The sequence below is a fragment of the Puntigrus tetrazona genome, chromosome 12 (assembly GCF_018831695.1).
Source record: "Puntigrus tetrazona isolate hp1 chromosome 12, ASM1883169v1, whole genome shotgun sequence".
Classification (NCBI taxonomy): domain Eukaryota; kingdom Metazoa; phylum Chordata; class Actinopteri; order Cypriniformes; family Cyprinidae; genus Puntigrus; species Puntigrus tetrazona.
In genome coordinates, this window is record NC_056710.1 from 11835267 (window position 1) to 11862375 (window position 27109).

General features: G+C 40.7%; 1 protein-coding gene across 4 annotated transcripts; it reads left to right on the top strand.

The window, feature by feature from the left end:
* The first annotated feature begins 6 nt into the window (after positions 1 to 6).
* Positions 7 to 26306, top strand: LOC122355327 (Snf2-related CREBBP activator protein). 4 transcript variants are annotated; one of them, XM_043253482.1, is made up of 35 exons: positions 7 to 1075; positions 3179 to 3260; positions 3516 to 6421; positions 6666 to 6707; positions 7700 to 7957; positions 8040 to 8225; positions 8373 to 8513; positions 8621 to 8816; positions 9319 to 9488; positions 9672 to 9759; positions 9850 to 9939; positions 10091 to 10267; positions 10365 to 10591; positions 10684 to 10861; positions 10957 to 11093; positions 11211 to 11380; positions 11537 to 11729; positions 11815 to 11951; positions 12116 to 12302; positions 13002 to 13171; positions 13290 to 13438; positions 13521 to 13736; positions 13821 to 13985; positions 14149 to 14322; positions 15732 to 16055; positions 16981 to 17144; positions 17425 to 17735; positions 17824 to 18026; positions 18181 to 18350; positions 18443 to 18639; positions 18740 to 18854; positions 18949 to 19068; positions 19183 to 19362; positions 20321 to 20404; positions 20497 to 26306. In XM_043253482.1, exons 3-35 carry the CDS (start codon positions 3992 to 3994, stop codon positions 24595 to 24597), a joined length of 11850 nt encoding a protein of 3949 aa, XP_043109417.1. In that variant the 5' UTR covers positions 7 to 1075; positions 3179 to 3260; positions 3516 to 3991; the 3' UTR covers positions 24598 to 26306. The 4 variants fall into 4 exon arrangements, with proteins under 4 accessions (XP_043109417.1, XP_043109420.1, XP_043109419.1 ...); XM_043253483.1 differs by lacking the exon at positions 7 to 1075 and adding an exon at positions 2083 to 2271; XM_043253485.1 differs by lacking the exon at positions 14149 to 14322.
* Positions 26307 to 27109: the final 803 nt, after the last annotated feature.

The following is a 27109-nucleotide window of genomic DNA, read 5'->3' on the forward strand; positions in this document are numbered from 1 at the left end:
CAAAGCCAGCCTCTACGGTTCAGAGAACTGTATATCTTCATAATTTGGCAGAGGTGTGTGTGCGTGTGTGTCTGTGCGTGTGTTATGTCTGTGTTCTCCACAGCTCCAAAGCCTTTGGAAGTCTCTAACAACCATCACCCAAACACACACGGAGCAAAACATGGCATCTGTCGACTGGACAAAAGGAGTGCATGTCTTGTACCTGCAGCTAAACTATAGAATTAGAAAGACTCTTGAGATACAGGACATTCTGGATTCATTATTTGAGCTAAACAATTTTATACATTTTAAATATGTCCCTCTCCCCTTGAAACCTCCCCACAAAGATTAATTATTAAAAATGGTTGGTTATTTACATGTGTGGTAGTGTATTGATTCTTTGTGTAGCTATAAATGGCATGTTATTGTCACCATATTTTAGGGTGATCTTTTCTAGATTTATATTACTGCTTGCCACAATGTTTAACTTTTTATTAAAGTGACATGTGCAAAAAACATTTTAAATTTAAAGGTTGCTATAATCCATGGGATTAAAAATAGCATTTCTGCTCATAAACATCTCTCAAGACACTTGTTATTGGCTTTTCTAAAATCATGTCATCAGTAAGTACCTTGTCAAACTGCTGGCAGTTAAAAGTTACACATTGAGAGATATTTTAAAAATACAAAAATCTAAAGTTACGTGCAAACAAATTGTGGTTCTGTTTGATACATTTAATAAAATTTAAAAAGAAAGTGAATTTCCAGCAACGGCTGAGATGTGTACAGCAGAAACCTGCAGTGAGTGCAGCGCGCGCTGAAGCACGTCTCGCGAGATGTCTGTTCTTGGTCAGCAGTCGCTCGTTCCTCCATTTCGCTGCGTCGAAAGTCTCCTCCCCACAACCGCTAGATTCAGCGATTCCGGACCCAGTCTCTCTCGGAGCGGTCTTTAACTTGATCCTACGAACCTGCCAGTACCTCACTGGGTACCGAGAGGCAGTTTGGAATAGTCTCAACACGGATTGAGTACGATTTGAAGCGGATGGCGACTCCTTCAGCGAGAATTTAGTAAAAGAAAAGTGCTCGGAAATTTCAGGTAGGTGGGAACTTAAGATGGCGGTGGTGAGAGGAGGGGGGTGCTGGGGAGGAAGTGATGGGAGGAGGAGGAGGAGGAGGAGGAGGAGGAAAAGGGGTCATTGGGGGGGGGATTGGGACATGGCGGGACAAGTTGACTTTCAAGCATTCGGGTGCTAAAAGTATTCATGGTTTTTGTAATGTTATGAACAGTAACGCGACGGCCTTTTTGCGCATGCACTTTTGGATCAACAGCGCATTCGTGTTTGTTATCTACTTTTAATGCAACTGCACCAAAAACATTAGCATATCTGAAGGGTTCCGATTTCTTATCACTGCACACGTTTGAGACGGTGAGCTGAAAACTAAACTGCGGTCTGTCACTGCAAGTGCAACAACAACCAAGTTAGCCTATTATTGTGTGCCTTACTTTATCCTGTTTATCCTATGTGTTTAATGTGTCCTTATTGAGTGGGTTTTCACATGACATTTCAGATAAACCAATGTATATATATATATATATATATATATATATATATATATATATATATATATATATATATATATATATTAGTACAACATAATAGACTGCAGAATTGTTGAATGAAGGTGATGGAAACTCATTTCATTTTTCTGTGTCGGTTCTTTCAAACCGAAAAACAATTAAAACTGTTTAGGAACCGAATCAGTGATTCTTTGTCATCCAGTGGTCGCTGAAATCTCGTCTTGGCATTTAAATGCTGTAAAACGTATATAATAAAGCTATATGTAGGCACGCACTGCTATTTATTACCGTTTTATTACCTCATATTATTGCTTTTGTTTATTGTTATTTTATGTAGGCTCATTTATAATGTCAGGCATTCGGATCCCAAAAAAGTTACTAATAAAGTACATATGTTTTCCCAATTGGACATTATTTTTTTTTGTAAAAGAAGAATGTGTTTCGTATACTTTCATTTTGAAAAGATTCAACTCGAATCGGCTTCGCGTGACCCCGCGCGGTGACGTCAAGAGGTCGTTCCAGTAATGGGTGTACAAGAAAATGACCAGTAATACGTTTATGTTAAGTGACAAGTCTTTAAGACCCCTCGATATGGATTATGATGAATCATAGTTTGTTCTTGAGCATTGCATAACTTCTCATGGAAGCCGATGTGTGCACGCGCGCTCTTTGCCCGGGCAGTGTGTTCAGCGCGCGCGTGAGAGCTCGAGACGGTGTGTGTATTTATATATATCTCAATGTGTTTGAGTCAGAAGATAATATAATAACAGACGCCCTCTCATGTACTATTACACAAACCAGTTAGGACTGTAGCTCCCTGTCATTTAAAAGCCAACAACAAGAATTAAACGTTATCGTGTCGGCTCCATTGTAACGTCTGTGAATTAGCTTTGCTAGCCTGCTAAAGGCCCATGTGTGTTCACCCGCCTTATGCCTACAGAACTACCGGCTACATTTGTTGATACAATACGGTATTAAATGTTTACCACTATCTTATTTTCTTAAGATTACAAGCAATCGTGGGAGAATAACGACCGAGTCAACGGTAACTCAGCGCTAAATGCTACTCGAACGTTAAGCACCCGCACTATTGTACTGAGTGATACCGTTTTCCCGGGTATACGTTTGTAATTTTAACATTTGATGTTAAGGCGACAAGTGTGTGTGTTAAAAGTTGCGTGTAGCTAATATTATAGTTAAAAATGACAATACTTGGCAAATACTAAAGGAAATAGAATGTAGTATAGAAGCCGGCTGTTTACGGAATTAATAATAGCTGTACAATCTTATTAATGTCTTATATTGCTAAACGAGAGTTTAGGCTGCAACTTTGTAGATGAAGTCAATTAGAAACGCTTTTTTTTTTTTTTTACCTGTGAGTTCTCTGAACAGTTAGGCTTCTCTTGCATTTAAACCACCGACTCCATAGAGCAGATGGGTTTTGAGGAAATTGCATAGTCCTGTTGCAGTTTATTCATCTATAATTTGCATTCTTGAAAAGCATGTTTTTCTCTCTCATATGTCAGATTATGCACTTGCTTGTTTCTTCAGGCTTTTGGGTTTGATTTTTACAAACAGATGATCAACTTAATGGAATTCACTCCCATTGTTAATCTTTAGACCCTCAGATGCAGTGGTACCCTTGATCTCAGCATCCTGGAAGTGGAAATCACGGAAGAGACTGGTGCTTCATCACATACAGGTATTTATTTAGTTCAAGTTATATATAGTACAGTTAGACAATTTTTGCGGAATTGTAATGCTTGTCACTTATAAAATCTTTAAATGTTCCACCCTGTGCTTGTCCATTTATTAAGTAGCTAATTCTGTAATGCTTCTAGGTGCCAGTGAAAGTGCTGTTGTATCAGTTCAGATGTTTAAATACTTCCTTAAAAAATTATCTTGAAATTCAGCACAGAAAGTGAAAAAAATGTAAGCACATCTTCTATTCTTTCAGGTTTAGTGTGTAGCAGTGCCGGTTCTAAAGCAGGGCAGTCTGGGGAAGAGGCGGTGCAGCAGCGCACCTGTCCGGCAGTGGCTGTGCTGGGTGGCACCTCCGCGGCTGCGCAGAATGTGGCCGGGCCACCCCAGCATGCCCTGCAGCCAGTCGCAGCTGCCACTCTATCACCATCATCGGTTGACGTCGCTACTGGATCGCAGCCGAAAGGAGACTCAAAGGCTGCATGTAAAGAACAGACCATCACTCACCTTCAAAGAAACAGCGGCACCAAGGAATCAGAGGAATTATCATCTGTCCAAAGAGGACTGGTGTCACCTTCTGCTGAAGACACACAAAAACTTACAGACACATTGGAGGGTCGGACTCCCTCAGACAGACTTTTTGAGAGCGGGGCGGATAGCATTACGCAAAAACAGGATTTGCTTTACGGGTGTAACACAGAGCAAACAAGTCTTTCACACAGGGAGACAGATATGGCCGAAGGATCCAGCACAGGCCACTGCCAAGATTGGAGCCACCACCCTGAAGATGCAAGGGGTGTCTCTGCCCCTTTTGAGACAGAAAAGGGACCCTTGCCTCCAGAGACAATCAAATTGGACTACAAGAACATGTCTGGAAAGCACACACCTGGGGAAAGCCCCTTTTTCTCAACAACAGAAGTCATCCCAGCAGTCTCAAGTGCAGTTACGACAAAAGACATGGAGCAGCCCCAAACGACTCCCCCTATTCAGACAAATCAGACTGCCACATCATCCCCGATTGGCGTCCCACAGAAACAAAGTACGACCAGTTCAACAAAGCAGGATTGTAATCTTGGCTCTAAGGCGTCTATTGAAGTTGTCACACAAGATCTGCCTAAAACAGACAAAGAAGGTGCAGCTAGTCCGTTTAGAGAAACCTTGGGAACAAAACAAGGTAATAGTGGGAATTCCCTTTGCTCAGGATATTCATCATCAAAACAAGGAGGGGAGCACATTACCCCCGACAGTGGAAATAGCATGCCAAATGCCTCCGATAAGGGCAGCTGTTATCCCCAAGAGGACTGCAGTAAAACACAGAAGGCTACACAGAGGACAGAAACACCTGGTGTGCCCACCCCGTCTGAGAATACACAGTGTGTACAAGAGCTAAGCTCTCAGTATGTACGTTTAAGTGAAACCTCCAAAATGTTTCCGTTGGGTAAGACAACTAGTGCAAAGGAGGGGCAGGGAAATGAGAAAGTCCCTGTAGATGGAGATCTGTGTTTTAATGTGGCTGCTAAAGAAGTATTTCGCAACATTTCTGTTGATGAACCAAAGCTGTCTGGGCACGGGATATGCACCGACGATGTACAGGTCCCCATTGTGAATGAAAGGTCACAAGTCATGGTTTGCAGCTCTTCTGATGTTATTTTGAAGCAGAATGACAGTGCCAATCAAATAGAAATATCCATGTCCTCAAATCACCAACAAGATGGGAGCTTACTGCTCACACACACAGGGAACTGTGTCACTTTAGAGGGGCTAGACTCGGGTCAGCCAAATCTTTCTGACTGTATGGTCCAACATGTACAAGAGTCCATTCCAGCTGATCATAAGCTCTCGCAGATTCAGATATGCTTGAATGATACTCCAGATATTGTGAATATGGAAGAGAGACAGGAAGTGAGTGCAGAGGCTCTCAATGCTGTTGAGGTGAAAGATTTGATCGATGTAGGTATTTTAATGCAGCCAGATATGGAGGATACATGGCTGGTTGTAAGCGAGATAGACGGGCAGTCTGAGCATGCAGAGATGGAGGTGAGCGAGGAGTCTCTTGTGCAGTGCCCTGAATCCCAGTCAACTGTTGCTGTATATGAATGCACTGTGCCCTGCTTTACATCAGCTGCCCTTCATAGTGATGTTAAGCTGCTGTTAACTGACAAAGAAGAGGAACCAATGGAAACGTTGACACAAGATTCGCAAGCCCAGAGTAATCTAGGGAATCAGACCTCATCTCATCCTGATGCACTCAAACCCACAGAAGAGTTACTTTCTGTGCCCTCTACGCAAAAAGAAGACCCTAAAATTATCAAGCAAAATGATGATTCAGCTCATACTGACCTCGTAAACACGTTGACAGGGTTAACGTCCACAGTGATGGATGTCACACTTGGGCCTGTGCGAGAGCAGCAAGAATCTGTTGTGGAAAAAACACCAGGTGTGTCATTAATTTCATTGTCTTGTGATACGATTGATCCAAAGCTACTGATCCTAAAGAAGGGTGACAGCCCTGCCCTTAAGCAACCTTCTTGCCTGTCTGATAGGATCTCACCCAAGCAGAACTCACTTGTTCTGGCTGGATCACCTAGTGATGGATTAAATAAAGCTGCAGAGTGCCTTGCTAAAACTGAATCAGCTGCATCCGCCATCATGGAGGAGGATGATGTTTTACCTGCTGACCGTCCTGTCTCAAACACTCTCTCTCAGTCCTCTTGGACTGTTTCCACGTCTAATGTGCTTTCAGAGAACAGCACTGAGAAAGAAAACTTAAATGAATCAAATAGTTCTGGCAAGTTGCTTCAAAATGAATCTTCTGCTAGTGCTTCATCTTCAACTTCAACTCAATTTCATAACACAAAAAGCCACCTTCCTCCTCCTGCTGGAGATGTGTGGGGTACTGTATCCAATGTTGTCCCAGATGGGAATCAATGTAAACAGTCTTTGGCTGGTACATCATGCCAGGATTCAATAACGTTAGGGGGTGAACTGGAGTTGGAGCAGCAGTTACCAGATGAACTTTTGTCAACAATGCAAGATGCTCAGATCTCCATCCTGGAGCCACTTGATGCTTCTATAGAAGAAAGCAGTGATGCAGAGGTTGACAGCTCTATGGATGTCCAGAATGAGGATGCCAATGCTACGCTCAGTCCAGCAGCGAACAAGGTAGGTGCCTGTAAATGTGATAACGCCTATTATGACTTCAGCCATGCTAAAGCAGTGATTTCTTATGTAATTTGTTGTAATTGATATATTAGTCGAGATGAAAGCATCAGAGGTAGTCAGCAAAAGTGTATTTATAATTTAGAGGTTTTTGAGTCACTGAGTACACGGTCCATAATAGTTTCAAAGCCACGATTTGATGCTAGTGCACTTCTTGGCTGTATATTGAGCCATGTGTGTTTTCCAGCGTGGGCAGAGCAGGACAGACAAACAAGGCTTGTTATTGAAGGTAAGAGGTGTCAGGCATTTTTAAGATCTGATCATTGCAAGCTGACGCGATGATCCTGCTTCTTTACAAGTGGTGGACCGATATTGGTTTTGTAATAGGCAATTTAGAAAATGGGGTACGCAATAAACTTCTGATATTCAGGCAAATATAAGAAAATGTATTAGTAACAAATATGCTGGCATTAAAATGAACACTTATTTTACCCAGTATTTAAATTCACAGAGAGGGGGAATGAAAAAGTTGTTCAAGTTGGTCATGACGGTTTCTGGTATATGCAAAAAATCTCAAAATTTCTTCTTTATTGACCTGGAATATATATCGGTCTATCACTGCTTCAACTCACTAGCTTAAAAATCTTTTCTTTCTTTTTTTTCTTTTTTTTTCCGAAGTATAAACTTACAGGAAATTAGAGCTGAGTGAATAAAACTGTTTTATCATTCAGAGTAGGCCTGTCACGATAACAACTTTTTGTTGTGCTATATATTTCCCCATAAATAATTGCAGTAACCTATGTTATCGCCATTTTAAGACCATTTTATGCCACCATAATATAACAGCATAATAATTCAAGAAGGCCTACACACTTTCAATTGACAACAAACATTTAATTCTTAAAAATATTTAGATCATGGAAATCAATATAAGATACCTTTAAAAAATAGTAAATACACATTAGAATTACACAATGCACAAGTAGAAGACAAATTTCACAAATAACTTTTATGGAGATTTTTCCATCTACAGATTTTTAATATATCATAAGTCGATATATTATTGCGACAGGCCTAATTCAGAGTAGCATGTATTTATTTAGAAATTTGTAAAGAAGTTATGATGTTTGATCACTAAGATGTCCTTGTAGACCATTATTTTTATTTTTTTATTATTTTTTAAGTTCTTTTTATCTCTTCTTGGGCACTCAGTCTCCATTTTGTATTTTGCCCGAATATTATTGTGCAGTCAGATGCATGATTTTATTTGTCTTTTCCAAGGTTTGCCAGTGGATTGCAGGCAAGGTTACAGCAGGCTCTACCCCTTCCACCTCCCCTGTTCCATGTCCATCTCCATCTCCCTCATCTGGTGACTGGATGCGTTCTCACACAGGCAGGGCATCACCTGTGCGCAACTCTCATGGCAAAAACATGCCCTCCACTTCCTCCCAGGGTTCTGGTGGCTGTTCTCAGTCAGAGCAAACCACCACCCCGAAATCCACGCCCAAGCATACAGACATGGCAGAACTGGCAAAACATGTAAGAGAAGGACACAGAAAATGTGTTATTTAATGTTTGTAAGTGGATTGTTGTTCTTATTGTTGTGTAATACTTTAAACAGGAAGCAGAAATAGAACATCGTACCCTTGCACTAAAACGTGAAGGTTTCTGGTCCCTAAAACGTCTGTCTCGTTTAACTGAACCAGTACGGCCCAAAGTGCATTGGGATTACCTCTGTGAGGAAATGCAGTGGCTTTCTGCAGATTTTGCACAAGAGAGGCGATGGAAAAGAGGAGTGGCCCGAAAGGTAAGCATTACATTCAAACTGCCACGTGTGTGTGTGTATTATTATTATTATTATTTTATTTATTCATTTTTTTTTTTTCATTTATTTTAATTGTTATTTTAAATGTTAGGTTAATAGAGCATCTCGCCAATCTGAACTTATTTTTAGGTGGTAAGGATGGTGATGCGCCACCATGAGGAACTGAGGCAAAAGGAAGAGAGAGCAAAACGTGAGGAGCAGGCCAAACTGAGAAGAGTTGCTTCTTCTATTGCCAAGGAGGTCCGTGCCTTCTGGAGCAGTGTTGAGAAGGTGAGTTTCAGTTTTTTGTTTTGTTTTTTTTGGTTGAAATCTCTGTTGCACCTAAAACTATCCATGATTCACACTTTAAACTCTTTCCCACCCCTTGCTGTGCACAGGTGGTCCAGTATAAACAACAGTCCAGACTGGAAGAGAAGCGGAAGAAGGCTTTGGATCTCCAGCTTGATTTCATTGTGGGTCAGACAGAGCGTTACTCAGATATGTTAAGTCAGTCCCTGCAGGCTGCTCCTGTACACAGTTCAGACACCACTACTGTCTCCAAACAATCACAGCTAAATGCTGTTGAAGAGGATGGTGAGGATTGACTTTGTTACTATTGTTGTTCAGATTAATAATCTTGGTGTGAATAATGTGAATGTGAATAAACAAACACCCCAAAAAGTATTTGGGCAATTACACAACACAATATATCAATGTAATTGATAAATAGCCTGTAACAAAGTATCAAACAAGTGGCATATGCTAATAAATCATGCTAGATTAAATGTGTTTAGTGGTTGAATTCAATTCACCACAAGGACCAGATGAAGTCCACATGCCATTTTAATTTTATGTTAAGCTTGTTCTTTTTTTCTAATGTAATGGTATTCATAGAATTTCTTCTTAAGTGTTAAGTGTCCAAACAATATAGTGCTATTTTGTATACATGCAGATGCTGTAATAACATTAGTAAATCAAATAGTCAACTCTTGTGTATGTTTCTGTGAAAAAGGGTTTGAAATTTTTTGAATACATGATCCAGGAAGTTCTTGTTTTCACTTAGTGAAAACATCTAAATTTCCCTTTTCTGCAACAGATAGAGACTTTGAGCCACCTTTTGAGGAGGAAGATGATGAAGAGACTATAGAAGTAGAGGAGCAGCAAGAGGGAAATGATGCAGAGACACAGAGACGAGAGATAGAGTTACTAAGGGAGGAGGGCACTCTGCCTCTAGACCAGCTGCTCAGTACTTTAACTCTCCCCCAGGTACAGCATTCTCCAGGATCAACGACAAAACAGTTGGTTTTACACAGCTATTAACTCACTGTCTGGACTATCCAAGTGATGTGGTCTATTGCTGTTCATATCATTGTTTTTCGTTATGTTTTGTTTTTTGTTTTCAGTTCTAACATATTTCAATTAAAATATTTAAACTTTTTAATTGCACAGGATGTTGAATCAGAAGAAGAAGCCTCAGATACTTCATCTTCTACAGTTGAAGAGGAAGACAAAGAATTCAGTGCTAATGAAGAAGATGGTTAGTAGAGTTTTATTTAGATAGATACTTTGAATACCTATTGATTTAATTGAAAATATGCAACATATGTTACTATATTTTTCTCCTTAGCGGAAGATGAAGAAGACACCATTGCAGCCCAGGAAGTTATTGAAGGAGATGGAGACCATGCTGAAGAACTTGATGACCTTGCTAGAGAGGGTAATATTTATTATTTTTAATATATAAACACTACTGTTGAAAGGTTTTGGGGTCTGTGAAATGTATTATTAATGAATAAAAATTTTAAAAGCAACATTGCACAGTAATTTCCTGAGATCATATTGTAACGTGTGGTTTCTTTGTTTCACAGGGGAGATGAGCATGGAACAGCTGTTAGAGAAGTACAGAGGAGCATATGCCTCTGATTTTGAGGAGCCCTCAGCCTCAGCATCACCAGACTCCTCCGAAGAATCAGAGGGAACTGAAGAGGAAGCAGAGGAAGAGACGGAGGGAGAGGACAGTGCTGATGATAGTAGCTCCTCCTCAGGTGAGCTGAAGTTTATGATGATAGTCACTGAAACTTATGAAATGTTGTATGAAGTGACCAAATATTTCATGTCATCTGTGATCTACTCAATATTCAGATTCCCATGCGGCTGTAGACAGTGATGAAGAAGAGGAGGTTGAGGATGTGCAGGAGAGTGATAAAGGGGATGACGATGATGGAGGAGAGGGAATGGAGGTTCTGTTGAGAGAGGGAGACCATAGTCCTACTGTACCAACATCTCCCCGACCTAAGAAAGAAATCAGTCACATTGCTGCTACTGCCGAGAGCCTTCAACCTAAGGGATATACACTGGCAACAACAAAGGTAGCAACACACAAACCCTCCGAAGCACTGGCTGAAGAACACTGTTTCTGTTTATCATTAACTGCACTTGTGTGGTTTCTTTTTAACACAAGGTCAAAACACCAATTCCATTCCTGCTTCATGGTACCTTGCGTGAGTACCAGCACATTGGATTGGACTGGTTGGTCACCATGAATGAGAAGAAACTCAATGGCATACTTGCAGATGAAATGGGGCTTGGAAAAACCATCCAGACCATTGCTTTGTTAGCTCATCTAGCATGTGTAAAGGGTAAGAATTCCTCATAAGTACTTGTCTCCCTATGATGTGTGTTGAAAACATAATGGATCTGGTGCAATACATTTCCTTTCATTTCATTTTTACAGGTAACTGGGGTCCACACCTGATTATCGTGCCCACCAGTGTAATGCTCAACTGGGAGATGGAGTTGAAACGTTGGTGCCCAGGATTCAAAATCCTCACCTACTATGGTAGCCAGAAGGAGCGCAAACTCAAGAGACAAGTAATGAATACAAAAATATTTTAAACACCAAAAATCTTTACAACAATTGTGCCACCTTTTTGCCTTTCAATCTGTGATACTCAATCTGAATTGTTTTTCTTCCCTTATTTTCGTTAGGGCTGGACCAAACCCAATGCTTTCCATGTCTGCATCACCTCGTATAAGCTAGTACTGCAAGATCATCAGGCTTTTAGGCGCAAGTCTTGGAGGTACCTCATTTTGGATGAAGCCCAGAACATCAAGAACTTTAAGTCCCAGCGTTGGCAAAGCCTGCTCAATTTCAACAGGTTTGTGTATACATTAATTTCTATAAAGGTCTTGATCATTTATAGGTCCCAGACTTTTATTTCATTATGTTGTTATGTGGAAAAACTTATTTAATCAGGATGTAATGCGTTTTAATAATATTTTTTCTTGCATTTAATTTTTGGTCTTCCATTCAGCCAGAGGAGATTGTTGCTCACAGGTACTCCTCTCCAGAACAGTCTAATGGAGCTGTGGTCTCTTATGCACTTCCTCATGCCTCACGTTTTCCAGTCCCATCGTGAGTTCAAGGAGTGGTTCTCAAACCCGCTCACTGGAATGATTGAAGGGAGCCAGGAATACAATGAGGGCTTGGTCAAACGGCTTCACAAGGTAGTACCTGTCTGCTGATTATTTTAATGTACTTTATTCTATTTAGGCCTTTCACTTTACATAAGTTTATTACATCTCTCTTTAGGTGCTAAGACCCTTTTTGCTGCGAAGAATCAAAGCAGATGTGGAGAAACAAATGCCAAAAAAATATGAGCATGTTGTGCGCTGTCGACTCTCCAAAAGACAGCGCTTTCTCTATGATGACTTCATGGCCCAGGCCTCGTGAGTAACCAGGGCAAACAAACAAGGGTGGGGTTAAGGAAGCAGAAAATGCATTTATCCTTTGTTGATAACTCATCATTGGATGATAACTGATTGTAAGTTTTTAGGGTTATTTTTTTTTCTCATTGTACATGTTTTTTGTGCCCTGTACAATGTTTTCCTAGGACTCGAGAGACCTTAGCCAGCGGCCATTTCATGTCTGTCATCAACATCCTGATGCAGCTACGAAAAGTGTGTAATCACCCCAACCTGTTTGATCCAAGGCCAATACAATCCCCCTTCATCACAAAGGCCATCATCTATTCTACTGCTTCACTGGTTCAGCGGGCTCTTGAGACCTCACCTTTTGAGGTAAATGATGAAGACTACCAGCAACTCCAAAAACTTTACTATCCTGTGTGCTTGTTCATCTGTATTGGAGAATGCAATCATTTTGCTGCAGCGCTACTGTCCAAAACCATTGCACAAAAGTTTCTAGCAGTCATGAAGACAGTGTCTGTCCAAAATTGCCCCAATACCCTTATTTAACAACCAATTACTTCAGATGCCTGTATTTGCTCACTTCTCTTCCCTCAATTATTCAGTGGACTATATTAGTACTAATGAAGAATGATTTAGGGGCAATTTCAGACACACCCTTTGATTAGCTGACAAATATATTTATTGAGTTTGAAGTACTTCAAATGCTCAGTACTGCGATGATCCAGGGATAAGAGGATGACGATTTTCGCTGGGGATAAGTATGAGCAGCATTTCCTAAATGTTTTGTGAAAAGCACTATATAAATAAACGTCCTGCTTTTTATTTAATTTTTTTCCCATTGTTCCCATGTGGAAATTAAGTGTCCGTTGAATGCATTAATGTTACAGGGACATTTATGATAAAGTGATATAAATGGTTATATATAATGGTTATTGGTTGACACATTTTTACATAATTCTGTAATCAGGAAGTTTCTAATGTTTTGTTTCTTCAGATCTGTTTTTCTTTTCTGCACCCTTAGGGAAGGTTAATACAAAGATGTATTCTTTTTTTTCCCCCCCCCCAAAGCGCTGTGACATGTCCATGTTTGACCTGGTTGGCTTGGAGCAGCGTGTGACTAGATACCAGGCAGATGTTTTCCTGCCTCAGAGGAAAGTGACACATCAGCTTATTCAGGAGATCATGGAGTCTCCTGATCCTCCTCCCAGACCGAAGCCTGTTCGCATGAAAGTCAACAGGTATCTGGTTCAGAATAATCAAACACACAGTTGTGACACATGATATCTTGAATTGATTCAAGACATTATCAAAATTGGCTTTAAAATAGTTTTGCAAACGTGCTTGTTTTTTCTGCAGGATGCTTCAGCCTCTTCCTAAATCTGATGGGCATTCTTCAGCGAACAGTCCTCGCCCTGCATGTCCTACCACGATGGCTGTTCAGACTACAAAACCTTTAATTACAGAAGTCCCCCCTCCCCCCCCTCTCTCACAACCAACACCTCAAGGTTAGTTCAGGGGGCCAAGTCTAACATCCTAATTAACAGGTGTCACTCACATGAAGAGAAAACATTTTTATTCTCATTTCAGTTTGTCCTGTTACTCCTGTTGCTGCTCCAAGAGCTCCAGTTGCTTTTAGCAGTGTCCCTTCTGCATCTGCAGTCAGGCCTCCAGTCCCCCAGCCAGTGACTGTACGCCCCTCAGGAACGTCCAGCGTCACAACGGTGTCTGCTCCCCCTCAACCAACAAGCAGCATTATGACTCAGAGGGTCCTGCTTAGCCCAGATATGCAGGCTCGTTTGCCATGTAAGTTAATTTGACCACACTTCATAGTTTCGTAGCAATAAACAGTTACAATTAATTTAAATAATTTTCTTTGATATGTCATAGCCGGTGAAGTTGTGAGTATCGCTCAACTGGCCTCCCTAGCTGGCCGACCAGTGTCGTCCTCTCAGGGCAGTAAACCAGTCACCTTCCAGCTGCAGGGCAACAAGCTCACACTCTCTGGGACTCCCTTGCACCAGGTTCCCGTTCCTCAGCCACGACCCATCCAAGGTATCCACTGCCTTCCACATAAGTAGATGAATAATCTGCTTGTCTAAATAATCCACTACCTGCTATGGACAGGTTTCGCCTTTTCCTGCACGCCTTCAATCTTTCTTTGAGTGTTTGGTGTGGTCTATGGCCTAACACTTTCTTCTATGGTTGTGCCCTTTAGGAAATGTAATGCATCTGGTTTCCAGTAGTGGGCAACACCACCTTATTAGTCAGCCAGCTCAGGTGGCAGTTCTTCACACAGTTAGTCAGTCAGGTAGCAGCTCAGCAAATCCCCACCCAACCAGCACAATCCCAACCTGCTCTGGACTAGCAGTACCTTTCACCGCTACTCAAGGTACTGGTGCTGTCCTTGAGTTCATCCTTGTTTGGGTACAGCCTGTATCCTGGGTACCAAACTACATGTTACTCAGCAGAGCATGTGCATGGGTATTCTGGCACTTTTTTTTTTTTTTTTTGTTTCTAACTGCATGTGACCACTTTTTTTTGTTGTTGGCTACTAACAAAAAAGTAGGTTCAACAGTAGGTCCTGTTGAATTATTTAAGGTATTAAGATATATGCAAACATCACTTCACAGTTCAAGTCAAATGTTGTACAATGCACATGAGGTTTGATATGGATGGGTTTGTTTTTCATTTTATTTACTTGGTCATTATTTCATAAAGTGAGTTGTTTAAGCAGTGTTCTCATTTCAGAATTTTTTTCTTTTCTCGTTTTGTTTTATTCTGCTCCTTTAAGTCTAATGTATGCAACATTTGTGAAGTTGTAATTGTCCATGTTTCTCCAGAGTTAGGAGACTAAATTTCTCTACAGTTTAAAAGGTTTGGGGATAGTTTGTTTTTCTTTTGAAAGAATTAAATATTTTTATTCAGCAAGTATGCATAAAATAATTACTTAAGAATCATATGAGAAGACTGGAGTAATTAACATTTTGCTATCATTAATACATTCCATTTCAAAATATATAAGTAAAGGTATATAGGAATATTACTAATGTTTTTATTAAAGGGGTCAGGTGGTGTGATTTCATGTTTTCCTTAGTTTTTGAAATGCTATAAACTGGTTGTGCACCTATAAGATCTGCAAAGTCGCAAAGACTGTCTTTAACCTATTGAGTTATTCTATTAAAACGCCCCCACAAATATACGTCACTGTGTTGGAAGATTTACATAACAATCCGATATGTACCTTTTTTATTTTTTTTCCCCCATTGTTGCTGTACTAATGCTTCCACCACCTTGGAAGCTGATATTCCAAATACGATGTAACATTTCCGTCACACACTTGAGGTATTTAGCCAATTGGCCAGGTATCCAGTGCGTGGTAATCAGAACACGCTGCGATTTTCGGAACAATGAGCTTTGTAAAAATCTATATGTTATAGAAAGGCAGAGCAAAGTGGTGCAACAATAAGGTATGAGTATGTGGAAAATAAGTCTTTGAACCTTAAACCACGTAACGCATTGCTTTACACCATATACACAAAGTAATGTTCTATTTAGCAACGTCATGAGACCCCTTTAAAATAAAGGTAGCTTTTTTTAAGAATAAGAGACTTCAAAAAAATTTGAAATACAAAACTTTACTAACCCCAAGCAATTAAACAGTAGTGTATTTGTTAGTTTTACACCTTTTATTGATAGCTCTGCTACTGAAATTCATAGTCTGGTGCCCAGTCTAACTGAACTTTCTTTGCAGGTGAAAGACTTGTGTAGTTTCTAAACACTCTTTGTTTATAATTTCAGTACCAACATCCATGGTAAGTGGACCCGGAATTGTAAAGATTGTTGTACGCCAGGCACCAAGTAAAGAAGGAGGGTCAATCCCGACTCTGGCAGTGCCTCCGTCTCCTCGTCCTGCTCCTCCTCAATCAGTCACCCTTCATCCACATGGCACTCCAAGCCCTATTCTTAGAGCGCCCACTGCTCCACAAGCTGTACAACGGCCTCCGGTTTATGCTGCTCCACCCCGTACTGTTGCTTCCTCCCAGACTCCACTTACTCGCCCTGTATTGAGAGTAGTACAGGGACCACCACCACCACCACCACCACCAGCCCCAGAACCACCAGGTAAGTTGAGCCCAGATGTTGTTTTAAAGGGATAGTTCACTTGGAAACTAAAAATTTGAAGTTTTATCAGCTTACCCCAAGCACATCTAAGGTGTAGGTGTCTTTTTTCTTCATTAGATCCAATTTTTAGATTTTTAAGTCAAACTGTTGTAGTCTGTCAGTCACATAATGGTTGGTATGAGGAACTTTCTCTATGAGAGGGAAAAACATGCACAGAGAAATCTAAATTAAACCATATCCCATTATAATGATACATTGAGGGCACGACGAGTGGTTTGTGTGTGAAAACAAACAGTATTTATGCTGTTGGGTTTATTTATTTATTTTGTACCTATTGTACACCACTATGTCCAAATGATCACGTATCCGGTGTGTGATGTGTGCGTGTGTTCTGGTGTAATCAAAACTCACCACTCCTGTTTGGGTTTGCACAAGCATGCATAATTTTATTTTGTTTTACATCAGTTTAAACATCCCAGATAAGTTATCTTTTTTATTAGCCATCTTACCTACAATATCTGTGCAGTTAAAACAATGATTGATGTATACATGCTAGAGTTTACTTCCGGTGTTTTTCGGTGCTTGCATAGACTACACTAGAGCGCACACATAAGTCACACACTGCATGCGTGCACACCTTCAGATCATTTGGACATGGTGATGCTGTACGTTTGCTCACACAATCCGTTCGTTTCGTGTCTTAGACCATTAGTGTATCATTACAATGGGGTATGGTTCCTCTCATAGAGAAAGTTCGCTATAATGACCATTATATGACTGACAGACTACAATGGTCTCAAAATTAAATCTAATGGAAAAAAAGACACCTACACCTTAGATGCCATTGGGGTAAGCTGATAAACTTACAATAAAAAAAACTAAATCAAGTAAAATAATCATGCATTTAATACTTTGTGCTTTTCAGTAACAAAGGCAAGTTCATCATCAGTGCGTGAGGACAGTGGTAATGATGTGATTACTTTGCGCATGAGCACTCCTAAGCCTGCATCCTCATCTCAGAGCAGTGGGTCAACATCTCAGCGCCCCCGTGTTCAGCCGCCACCTCCACCACGTTCCCCCTTCTACATGGTAATAAATGGAGTGTTAAATGTATTTATTAATTCTGAAAGTATGCATAAAACTGTTGCCACTTCAAATCTCAGTTTAATAAACCTACAACAGAGGATGTAATACTTTACTACAAACATGGCTGTTAATGCAAGAACATTATTAATTAACTCTAAGTCAGAGATTTGCACAGTATTTTAAGTGTTATTTTTTTGTATAAGGATATTGTATATTTTTACTGACCTATTAGTTGTTTGTCTGTGTCTACTATTCTTTTTTCTTTTTTTCTTTTTTTTGACAGTCATGGCTTGCAGACAGCCGAAAGGATCAGCGAGACAACCGAATCTCTCAAATCATGCGCATCAATGAGCTACACTGCAGTGCTAAGCCTGTGTATGGCCGTGAGGTGCTGGACTTCCTAACCTTCCTCCCAGGCCCTTGTCCATCTCCGCCACATCCTGTAATAAACAACTGGAGTTACTCAGGGTATAGCTCCTGCCTCACTGCTCAATCACACCATACCAGTAGCCTCCTGGAAAAGAGCAAAGCCCTGAAAGAAGCCATCCACAACTCAGAGAAAAGACTTCAACTTCTCTCTGATATCATAGACAGGTAATGCTTAAACTTAAATTTAGAATGAATACAAAAATTGCAGCAAAAATAATAGTGTCACAATTAAATGCATGCTCTCGTTCTACAGGTTCACTTTTGTCATTCCTCCAGTGGAAGCAAAGCCTATTACCATACACACCTGCCATCCACCTCCCTCCCTCAGACACCAGCAAGGTCATTTCTCCTCTGTTCTGTCTTCCCATCTCTCCCCGCGTACAAACATGCTCCATCGCATCCAGTGTAACATGAGGACACATTTTCCTGACTTAAGGCTTATTCAGTATGACTGTGGTAAGTACTTTGATCCCAGTGCTGTGTGCATTTTTAGGACTTTTATTCTTGTTAGATTTAACCATGTTTATACATAATAAAAAAATCATGTAGTGCAAAAAATGCTAAATAATACATAGAAGAGACCATTTTATGGCTGTTTATCTGTGTACAGGTAAGCTGCAGACACTCCACCTCCTGCTTAGAAGATTGAAGGCAGAAACACACAGAGTCCTCATTTTCACTCAGATGACACGAATGCTGGATATACTTGAGCAGTTCCTTAACTATCATGGGCACATCTACCTGCGTTTGGATGGAAGTACCCGTGTCGAACAGAGACAAGTAAAATTCTAGTTCTAGTACTCAGTAAAATCCAGTAAATATGTTTTTTGTCTTCAGATGTGACATTATTGCAATGATTGTCTATTTTTCAGGCTCTGATGGAGCGTTTTAATGCAGACCGTCGCATATTCTGCTTCATCCTGTCCACCCGCAGTGGAGGGGTTGGTGTTAACTTGACTGGGGCTGATACAGTGGTGTTCTATGACAGTGATTGGAACCCAACCATGGATGCTCAAGCTCAGGACCGGTGCCACAGAATTGGACAGACAAGAGATGTTCACATCTATAGGTAAAGGAAAAAAACTAAACGTTTTTGTTATTTTTTTTAAATAAATGCTTGCCATTGTACAGATTATGGGAGCATAGTGACATTTAAAATATTTGTCTAGGCTAATCAGTGAACGCACAGTTGAAGAAAATATTTTGAAAAAAGCCAATCAAAAGAGGATGTTGGGAGATATGGCAATTGAAGGTGGAAACTTTACCACTGCCTTTTTCAAAGAGGTATGGTTTATTTGGGTGGGGGGGGGTTTCATTGTAAAATTTTAGCCTAGATTAAATTCTGGAAGGATTGATTTTCCCATTTTCGTTCCAACAGCAAACTATAAGGGAGTTGTTTGATGTGTCAGAGGGAGAGAAGAAAGAGGCTGAATTGAGTGCGCCTCATTCAGATGATGATGAGTCCATAAATAAACAACAAACCACTATTTTGGAACAGGTAATTTTTAATAAATCTGTTTGAAGTATTGCATATGTCCATTTGTTTGCAAATAGTTTGTTCCATTTGTTAAATACCGCTGAAAAAATGTTTTCAACGTGTTCTTAAAACTAGGCCTTGTGTCGTGCTGAGGATGAAGAGGATATAGTAGCTGCATCTCAAGCCAAGGCTGAGCAGGTGGCTGATCTTGCAGAGTTCAATGAAAACATCCCTTTGGATGATGGTGACAGCAGAGACCAGGAAGAGGAAGAGCTCTCCAAAGCTGAGCAGGAAATTGCTGCCCTAGTTGAACAGGTAGTTATGATATCTATGCTTGTCTTTACAGAATGTTTAATGTTTAATTTGTAAGTCAATCCATCACTTAAACCTCGGGTTGCACTGAAATAAGAAAATTCTGGGCCAAAACAGAAACCAAAAATTTTGGATGTAATTGGCTGAAAACCGAAACTAAAAATGCTTTGTAATAATTATTTATTATTCTATTAAATAATATTAAGTAATTTTGTAAGAATTTTTAATTTAACTAAATTTTCATGATACTGAATAAAAAAAAAAAACACACAAGCTATATAATAATAACCACACTTTCACTGAAAGGAACTGGACAGAATTTATATTAAATTGTAACACTTTAGAATAGGGTTCATTAGTTAACTACTATAGTTAACATGCTCTAAGAATGAACAATAGTTTATTAATTCATGTATTAATCTTGGTTAATGATAATTGCAACATTTACTAATGCATAGCTATAAAAAGTTTTGCTTGTTAGCAGTTAATGCACTCTGAATGAACATGTATTAACAGCGAACAACTGTATTGTCATTAACATTAAGACAAATAAATACTGTAATAAATATATTGTTCATTGTTCATTCAATGCAGTTTCAACGGAAACTTATTGTAAAGTATTACCTTAATATCAAACAAAAATACATTAATTCTATTCATAATGTAAAAAATCAGATATAACTATTTGTCCAAATAAAACTGCACAATGACAAGGTGCGCAATAATTATTACATTATATTATAGACTATTATATAGGCTCATTTTCATCTGAAAACCGAAAATGCTATTTTTGACGTCCAAACTTTCGGTGTATCCCTACTTAAACCCTACTTAAAAAAAAAAAAATATATATATATATATATATATATATATATATATATATATATATATATATATATATATATATATCACCATAATGTACCATTTTTCACTGCATTTCAATTGTCCCTGTTCTTAACAGCTCACTCCCATAGAGCGATACGCTATGAATTTCCTTGAGGCTTCCCTTGAAGATATTTGCAAAGAGGAGCTGAAGCAGGCAGAGGTAACCATTAGACCAGTAACCAAGCTATGACTTCTTTCTGGCAGATTAAACCTTTAGCAGTTATACCCACAACATTTCTTATGACTTTACAGGAGCAGGTTGAGGCTGCAAGGAAAGGGTTGGATCAGGCAAAGGAAGAAGGTTTGAAACTGCATCAGTCATCCGACAGTGATGAAGAGGATTCCATACCTGCCAATACTGAGGAACCTACTCCAACCCGTCGCCCTCGCAAACACAAAGAGAAAGGTGCTCCTTCTACAAGGGTCAGTGGCAGGCTCAGAGGGACACCTGCTGACGATATATCTCTAACCCAGCGATCCCCAGAGAGAGGCAAGAGGGGGGCATGGATGAACTCAGAACGCAGTATAAGCCAAACCCCTGGGTCAACGCAAAGGTCCCCGCAACACAGAGAAGTGCCTGAGAAGCTTCGCAGTGGTCCAAAAGGGCGAGGGACAACCAAAGAATCTGTGTCCTTCACGTCATTAGAAAACCAGACAATTCAAACTAATCCGCAGCTCTCAGATTCAGCAACTTTGTCTCCTGCTATACGGGGTTCAGACCCAAAAATTAGATATGTGCCATCCCCTCACCACCAGCCTATCTCCCCATCAAGCTGTGTGCCTTCAGCTGCTGCATCTCCCGCAATGGACAAAAACTCCAGTGGCCATCAGTCCTCCTCCTCTACTGCATGCAAAGAGGACTGTGAAGAGCAGGGGGGAGAGGCACTGTCTGAAACTGTACAGTGTAGCAGAAGAGATAGGAAAACCTCTGCATCATCAGACTCCATTTGTTCTCCTGAACATCACTCTGAACAGGATGGTCAGCTCCCTCTTTCTCCTACTCTGCCATCACCTAATTCTCGCTCTCCACGAAAGAGGCAGTCAGCTGAAAGGGAAATCCTCAAAGGGCTTCCAGAAGATTCCCCATCAGCCAAGGTCCTTCGAAAGCTTCCAGGTCGCCTGGTCACAGTGGTGGAGGAGAAAGAGCCCAAAAGGAAACGGAGGGGATTAAGTGGAAGTGGAGGACCACACACTGAGGGTTCATCCGAGGAAACTGAACATGCTGAACCAGTTCCAGACTCAGGCTCTCAATTGTCTGATGGTGGAAGTCAGCCTCTTAAGGATTCTCCTCCCAAATTAGTTCCCACATCCTTAGCTTCTTCCCCGCCACCCCCACCACCACCCCCACCCCCACCTCCACCACCACCACCACCAACACAAGAGCAGGATCAGGCATCCTCTCCATTACATAGTAGCCCAGGGAGAGGGCACCACCCCTGTTCCCCAACACACCATTCACCAGATATGCCTGTCCTACGAAACTTACCAGTACGCAGAAGGCTTGAGACAGAGTCTCGAATGGCTGCACAGTTAGGAGAGCAGTTTGTAGGAAGAGGTAGAGGTGTGGATCGGAGATCTGCTTTATCACCAAAGAAACCAGACTCGAATTCAGACAAGGATAGTGCTACTCCAAATGACTTAATGAAGCGCAAGAGGGGCAGACCACCTAAAACACCTCCACGGGCACTAGAGCTGCCAGAAGACAAAACAGCAGTTACCCAGAAAACAAGTCCTGAGCAAAGTCCTTCTCACTCACCAAAAAGGAAAAGAGGTCGTCCCCGTAAAGATTCCACCACAACTAACAGCTCATCCCCGTCTTCTCCTTCTACATGTGCTCCTTCCTCCCAAGAGCCTAATTTGTCAAAGTCCAATGTTATGCCTGTGACTTTGCCTGTTGTCACTAATATTTCACCAATAAGCTCTCCGCTCAACCCCACTTCACCCTCAAATGCTGCTGAAGTATCATCATCTCCTAAACCAGATTCTGAAACAAATAAAAAAACTACATCTGTTTTACTGTCCTCTATGCATACAGACTCTCAAAATATGTCATTGTCTACATCAGAACTTGGTGATTCACATGGTGAAACTCACACCAGTCATGCATGCATTGACTCTGACACCAGTACACTTGAAACTTTATCACACAGCACTTCTGCAACAGCAGTCTCTCAGACTTGTACATCTTCTGCTACACTACATCCTCCAAGTCCTATCAGAGAGCCTCCAATTTGCAGTGTCTCCATCTTTGAAGAGGAACTTGCCTGTACACCTATACTTTTTGAGACCAGTGAAGTTGTACCGTCTTTAGAACCTTCAAATGTATCGCTGACTGCTGCAGAAACCAAGAAAAATTCACACACCGAAAAAGATAATTTACAGTACACACATACATTAACTCAAGCTACGTCTCAACCCTTAAAAAGTACCAGTACAACTGAAGACTCTCCACAAACCTCTGTAGAACACATGTGCAATATAGCTGCATCTCTTACTCCTACTCATCGGTCGTCCCCCCAGCCTTCTCCTTCACCTGCTTTGACTTCTGAGATTAAGCAAGATTCATCTAAATCAGAGGTACCAGAACCTTCTGAGACACTCACTGTGTCAACAGTCGAACAGTCCACACATGCATCTGATCAAACTTCAGTTCCTCCCTCACAAACTCAAACTACAGACATTAAAGCAGCAACAGATTCAGCACTTGTATGCCATAAAATGTCTTTGGTGTCTTCACAATCTCCGTCCACCAATGATCGGATAACAGATTCTTTGTCCACATGCAATACAGATGCAGATTCTTCTCAGTCGAAAAACATGCCAGTGGAGACCATGGCTGGTAATCATGAATGCCAACATTCATCCAAGGAGGAGGTTGTAACTGAAGAAGAGGTTGTGACAATGGAAATAGACAGTCTTGCTGAGGAAAATGTGAGAGAAAAAGACAGCATCTTATCTCAGCCAAAAAGAAGGAAATTGGATAGTTTGCCAAAGGAACCTGGTGCCTCAGGAGTTGCCTCATCAAATTCAGATATCGAGTCCCATGATGACCCTAAGAGTGATGGACCTGATAAGCCATCACAAGAGGATTCAAGAGAGGAGAGAGAAACCAGAACGTCTGCCAAAAAACGAAGCATCAGTAGGCAAAGCAGCCAAGAGTCAGTCCGTTCCTCTTCCCCATCTTCTGTATCCTCCTGTGGTACAAGATCATCCCAGTCCAAAAAGGTTGGGGACAATAGGGGGCCTGTTAAAAGGAAACGGGAAGATATAAAGTCTGAAAAAGAGAAAACTGAAGAAGAGTCTGACAAGAAGCACCATTCCAACTCTTCCTCATCTTCGGACTCTGAGGACTCTAATAGCATGACAAGATGTTTGACAAGATCAGCTCAGAAAAAGTTGGAGAAAGATGGCATAATTGTTAAAAATGATGAGAGCAGTAAGAGACAGAGTGGGAGGTCAGACAAGAAGGGTAAAACCACCAATACCATTGAAGGGGAGTCCAGTGGTGAAACATGTTCAAGAGTAACCCGAAAAACTGTGGGCCCACAACCCAATACTTTAGCCTCCCCTGAACCTGAGGTACTGGGCAAACGCTGCTCAGCTCTTAATGCTGCTGCCAAACTCTTGGCAATGAGGGGAAGAGGACCAGACACACCCAGCCCCAGAAGTAAGACAGCAGCACAACAAAACAAACCTCTGTCCTCTGAAAAAAGCAGTAAACCCAAGGGGAAAACAGGACAGGACTCTCCCAAGATGTCTAACAGTAAAGCAGGGAGTGGCAGGCAAACCCCCAATCAGTCAACAGAATCACCACAGTCCTCTTCGTCTTCTCGATCCACTCGGCAGCGCCCAGGCAGCCTTGTTCCACCCTTGGAAACAGAAAGGGTTAAAAAAGAAGAAAAGAAAAAGGCATCTGATCAGAAGGAAGAAGGCGAAGATGAAAACAGAGATACCAGGTCTTCAGGAGGTCACAGTGCCTGCAGTAGTATAAGCAGCGAAAGAGGAGCAGGCAGCAGTAGAAGTCGGAGTAGCAGCAATAGCAGCCAGCGCACCCACAGTTTGAGCTCGCAGAGTACAGAACCAACCCGCTCCCGTTCCAGGGCAGCATCCTCTGGTAGTGATACAGAGAGAGGCAAAAGTATTCGGTATAAACATGATGGAGGTGGAGGCAGGGAGAGCAGGAAAGAGAAGAGGTCCCAGAAGCAGGACAAACCTGAACTGAGTGCTGGGTCCAGCGACGGGACTCCAGACAGGGTTCTTAGGAGTGTAGCTGCATTGGCAGCCGCTCAGGCGCGTACTCCAGCTAGCAACACACGTTCTTCATCCACCCAAAACCGGCACTCCAAGACGTGATAGGGAGCAGAGAAGTTGTCTTTAGGTTTCAACAAGGAGTAAGACAACAACTTCAGCGAGGAGCAAATGCAGATTTTTTTTGGAGGATTGTGAATCAGTTTCATTTAAAGGCCATGGTTTAGCTGTATGAGAGAAGACGAGAGAAGAGAGATCTTTTGCACACCGTGATTAGATCTGACCTCGCCTTTGCCCTCTCAGCTATCTTAAGTCAAGCCATTTATAATGTGGAATGGGATATAGATGCAGGACAAAGAAGAAGATTTGGTCACCTATTTAAAAATGTCCTAATAATTTGAGTTAAAACCTGGAACATGTTTTACCCTTCCACAAAGACTTTGGAACTTCAAAGTAGCTGGGCAAGAGGCAAGATTTATTATTTGTTCACACTATGTACTGTAATCATAGAGACTGAAAGACTGGAAATACTATGTGAAGTACGTGTTGAAAGATTGGTCGCATAGATTGTACACTTTTTACAGAGTTTACTAGTGCTGCAAATGGTATTGATGAGGAAGAAATTCATTAATGCTACATTGAAATGATTTAGTGGGGACTGTACAATTGTAAAGTTTTTAGACTGTTGCATTCTGGATAATATTTGTCAGCTGTTTTGACTATTGTTTGTTTCAAGTCAGTTGATAAATAATGAAAATATCTTCTATATCTTCCAGGGTATGAAGAAGAGAGGGCAGGTCTAAAAAAAAAAAATGTGATTTTTTTTTTTTGTTTTGTTTCTTTGTTTTTGTTTTTTTTTAGGGTTTTTTTCTCTCTGCACTATGCTGGAGTTACTGTTTGCTTAGATCACCTGTCTTGTGTAATGTTTCTCAGTCCATTACTTTTAAATTCTGCTGCTGCCTGCTTTTCCCCATTTGCACATCTGAAATGTCCCAGACATTGGAGGATTGCATTGTGGTTTAGTCTTTTTTTTTTTTTTTTTTCCTTTTTCTTTTGACTTGTCAGTACATCTTTACTGGTACCTCACTGCATTTTGTAAGCTCTAAAGTAAGTGTATCTCTTGAGCTTGTGATGAATCTTGAAGTTTGCTTGTCATTTGATTTATAGCAGTACAGAAATGGGAGACAACACCTTGCTATTTTTCTTCTCTCTTTCCCAAAGTGTTAGTCATTATGATCATCTTTACACATTAAATTGTATTCACAAACAGAATCTAAATGAGTTTAATAAAATGAGAGTGCCTGTTGATCCATACAAGGATCCATGTTAAAAGTATAGAAGTTTGGTCATCTATAGTGCTTTGAGTGTTATAAGCTCTTCCACCCTTCATTGTAACAACACCATTTCTGTTTATGTGCAACCAAAACTGAAATCTCCAGTGACATTTGCTACTGTCAGCTATTTTTATTTCTGGAGTATTGGTCCTTTGTATGAATGGATGATGCTGGGTGGGTATGAAACACCTGAAAAAACTTCTTAAGAGTTTCTTTTTGTTTGTTTGTTTTTTTTTGTTTTGTTTTTTTTGCTGAACATTGGCAGTCAAGTGAGTTGTAAGATAGCTTTCTTTGCCCTTTTTGGACAGAAAGATGTGTGGGGGGGTATTTAGTAGAATATGGTGATGGTCTTATTTTCATTTTGATTTGTCTCTATTCTAATTTGTTACATTCCTTATGTTCCCTTGTAATTCCACATTGTTTTACTTGAAAGATTGAAACAAAAATGTAAGTTGAATAAAAAGACCAAAAATACACTCATTTTTGTTGATGTCATCGTACTTACTCAAATTGTAAATTACTCGAAGCACGAATTTCTTGATCAACACTGAATGGGTCTTTTACAGCACATGTAAAATTGTTTGTGTCCCTTATTGTAAAAGAGGGCAGAATTGCCTCGGTATATTGAGTTGACGTCCCGAAAGCCATATTAGCCTTCAAACATTTAAAATGTATCTTTTTCCGTCCATATGGCAACTGTTCGTTCGGTATCAACAAGAAAAAAACAGCTTGGTATTACCTGACTGAACCAATAAGGGATCAAGCGTTTGCCAGCTTGGGTGAGATTGGACGGCTCTGTGTTCTCCTGACCTCGTGCTCTCATTTCGTTTTCAGAGCGCTTGGCAACATTGTAAGCACGAGAAACTCCGCTGATATTTCCTCCTAATCGACCGTGAAAATCCGTAATCCTGCCCCCGGCCGAAACCACGGGTTTATTTTGACGAGGACCGTAACAGGTGTGTACATTGATTTCAGTGGACTAGTTGAGCTTATTCGCTGGATTTATTTAAGAATGTTAGCCAGCTAGCGGCTAACCTGCTTTTGAAACGCGTTCCGTTGCCATGGCAATTGTGCAGGGAAAGTCGTGCGCTGACTCGCGACGCAAGGGAATCAAGTGCGCCATTATTTTGGTTTAGCCTGGATTTCAACACGGGAAAAGGTAGTTAAAAATAACATTAGTGAGATTTAATTAAGAAGAATAAAACCTGTTCCAAAATATCTATATTCTACAAACAAAGTGTATTTGTTAGTCACAGTGTGAGTGTTACTTCAATGTCACAGGA

What these genes read in the sequence shown, in the direction of transcription:
- LOC122355327 (XM_043253482.1), top strand. Translation starts at nt 3,992, where the DNA reads ATGGCCGAAGGATCCAGCACAGGCCACTGCCAAGATTGGAGCCACCAC. An exon ending in AACAAGGCTTGTTATTGAAG is followed by an intron (nt 6,708 to 7,699) that starts GTAAGAGGTGTC and finishes GTCTTTTCCAAG; the next exon opens with GTTTGCCAGTGGATTGCAGG. An exon ending in GTACTTTAACTCTCCCCCAG is followed by an intron (nt 9,489 to 9,671) that starts GTACAGCATTCT and finishes TTAATTGCACAG; the next exon opens with GATGTTGAATCAGAAGAAGA.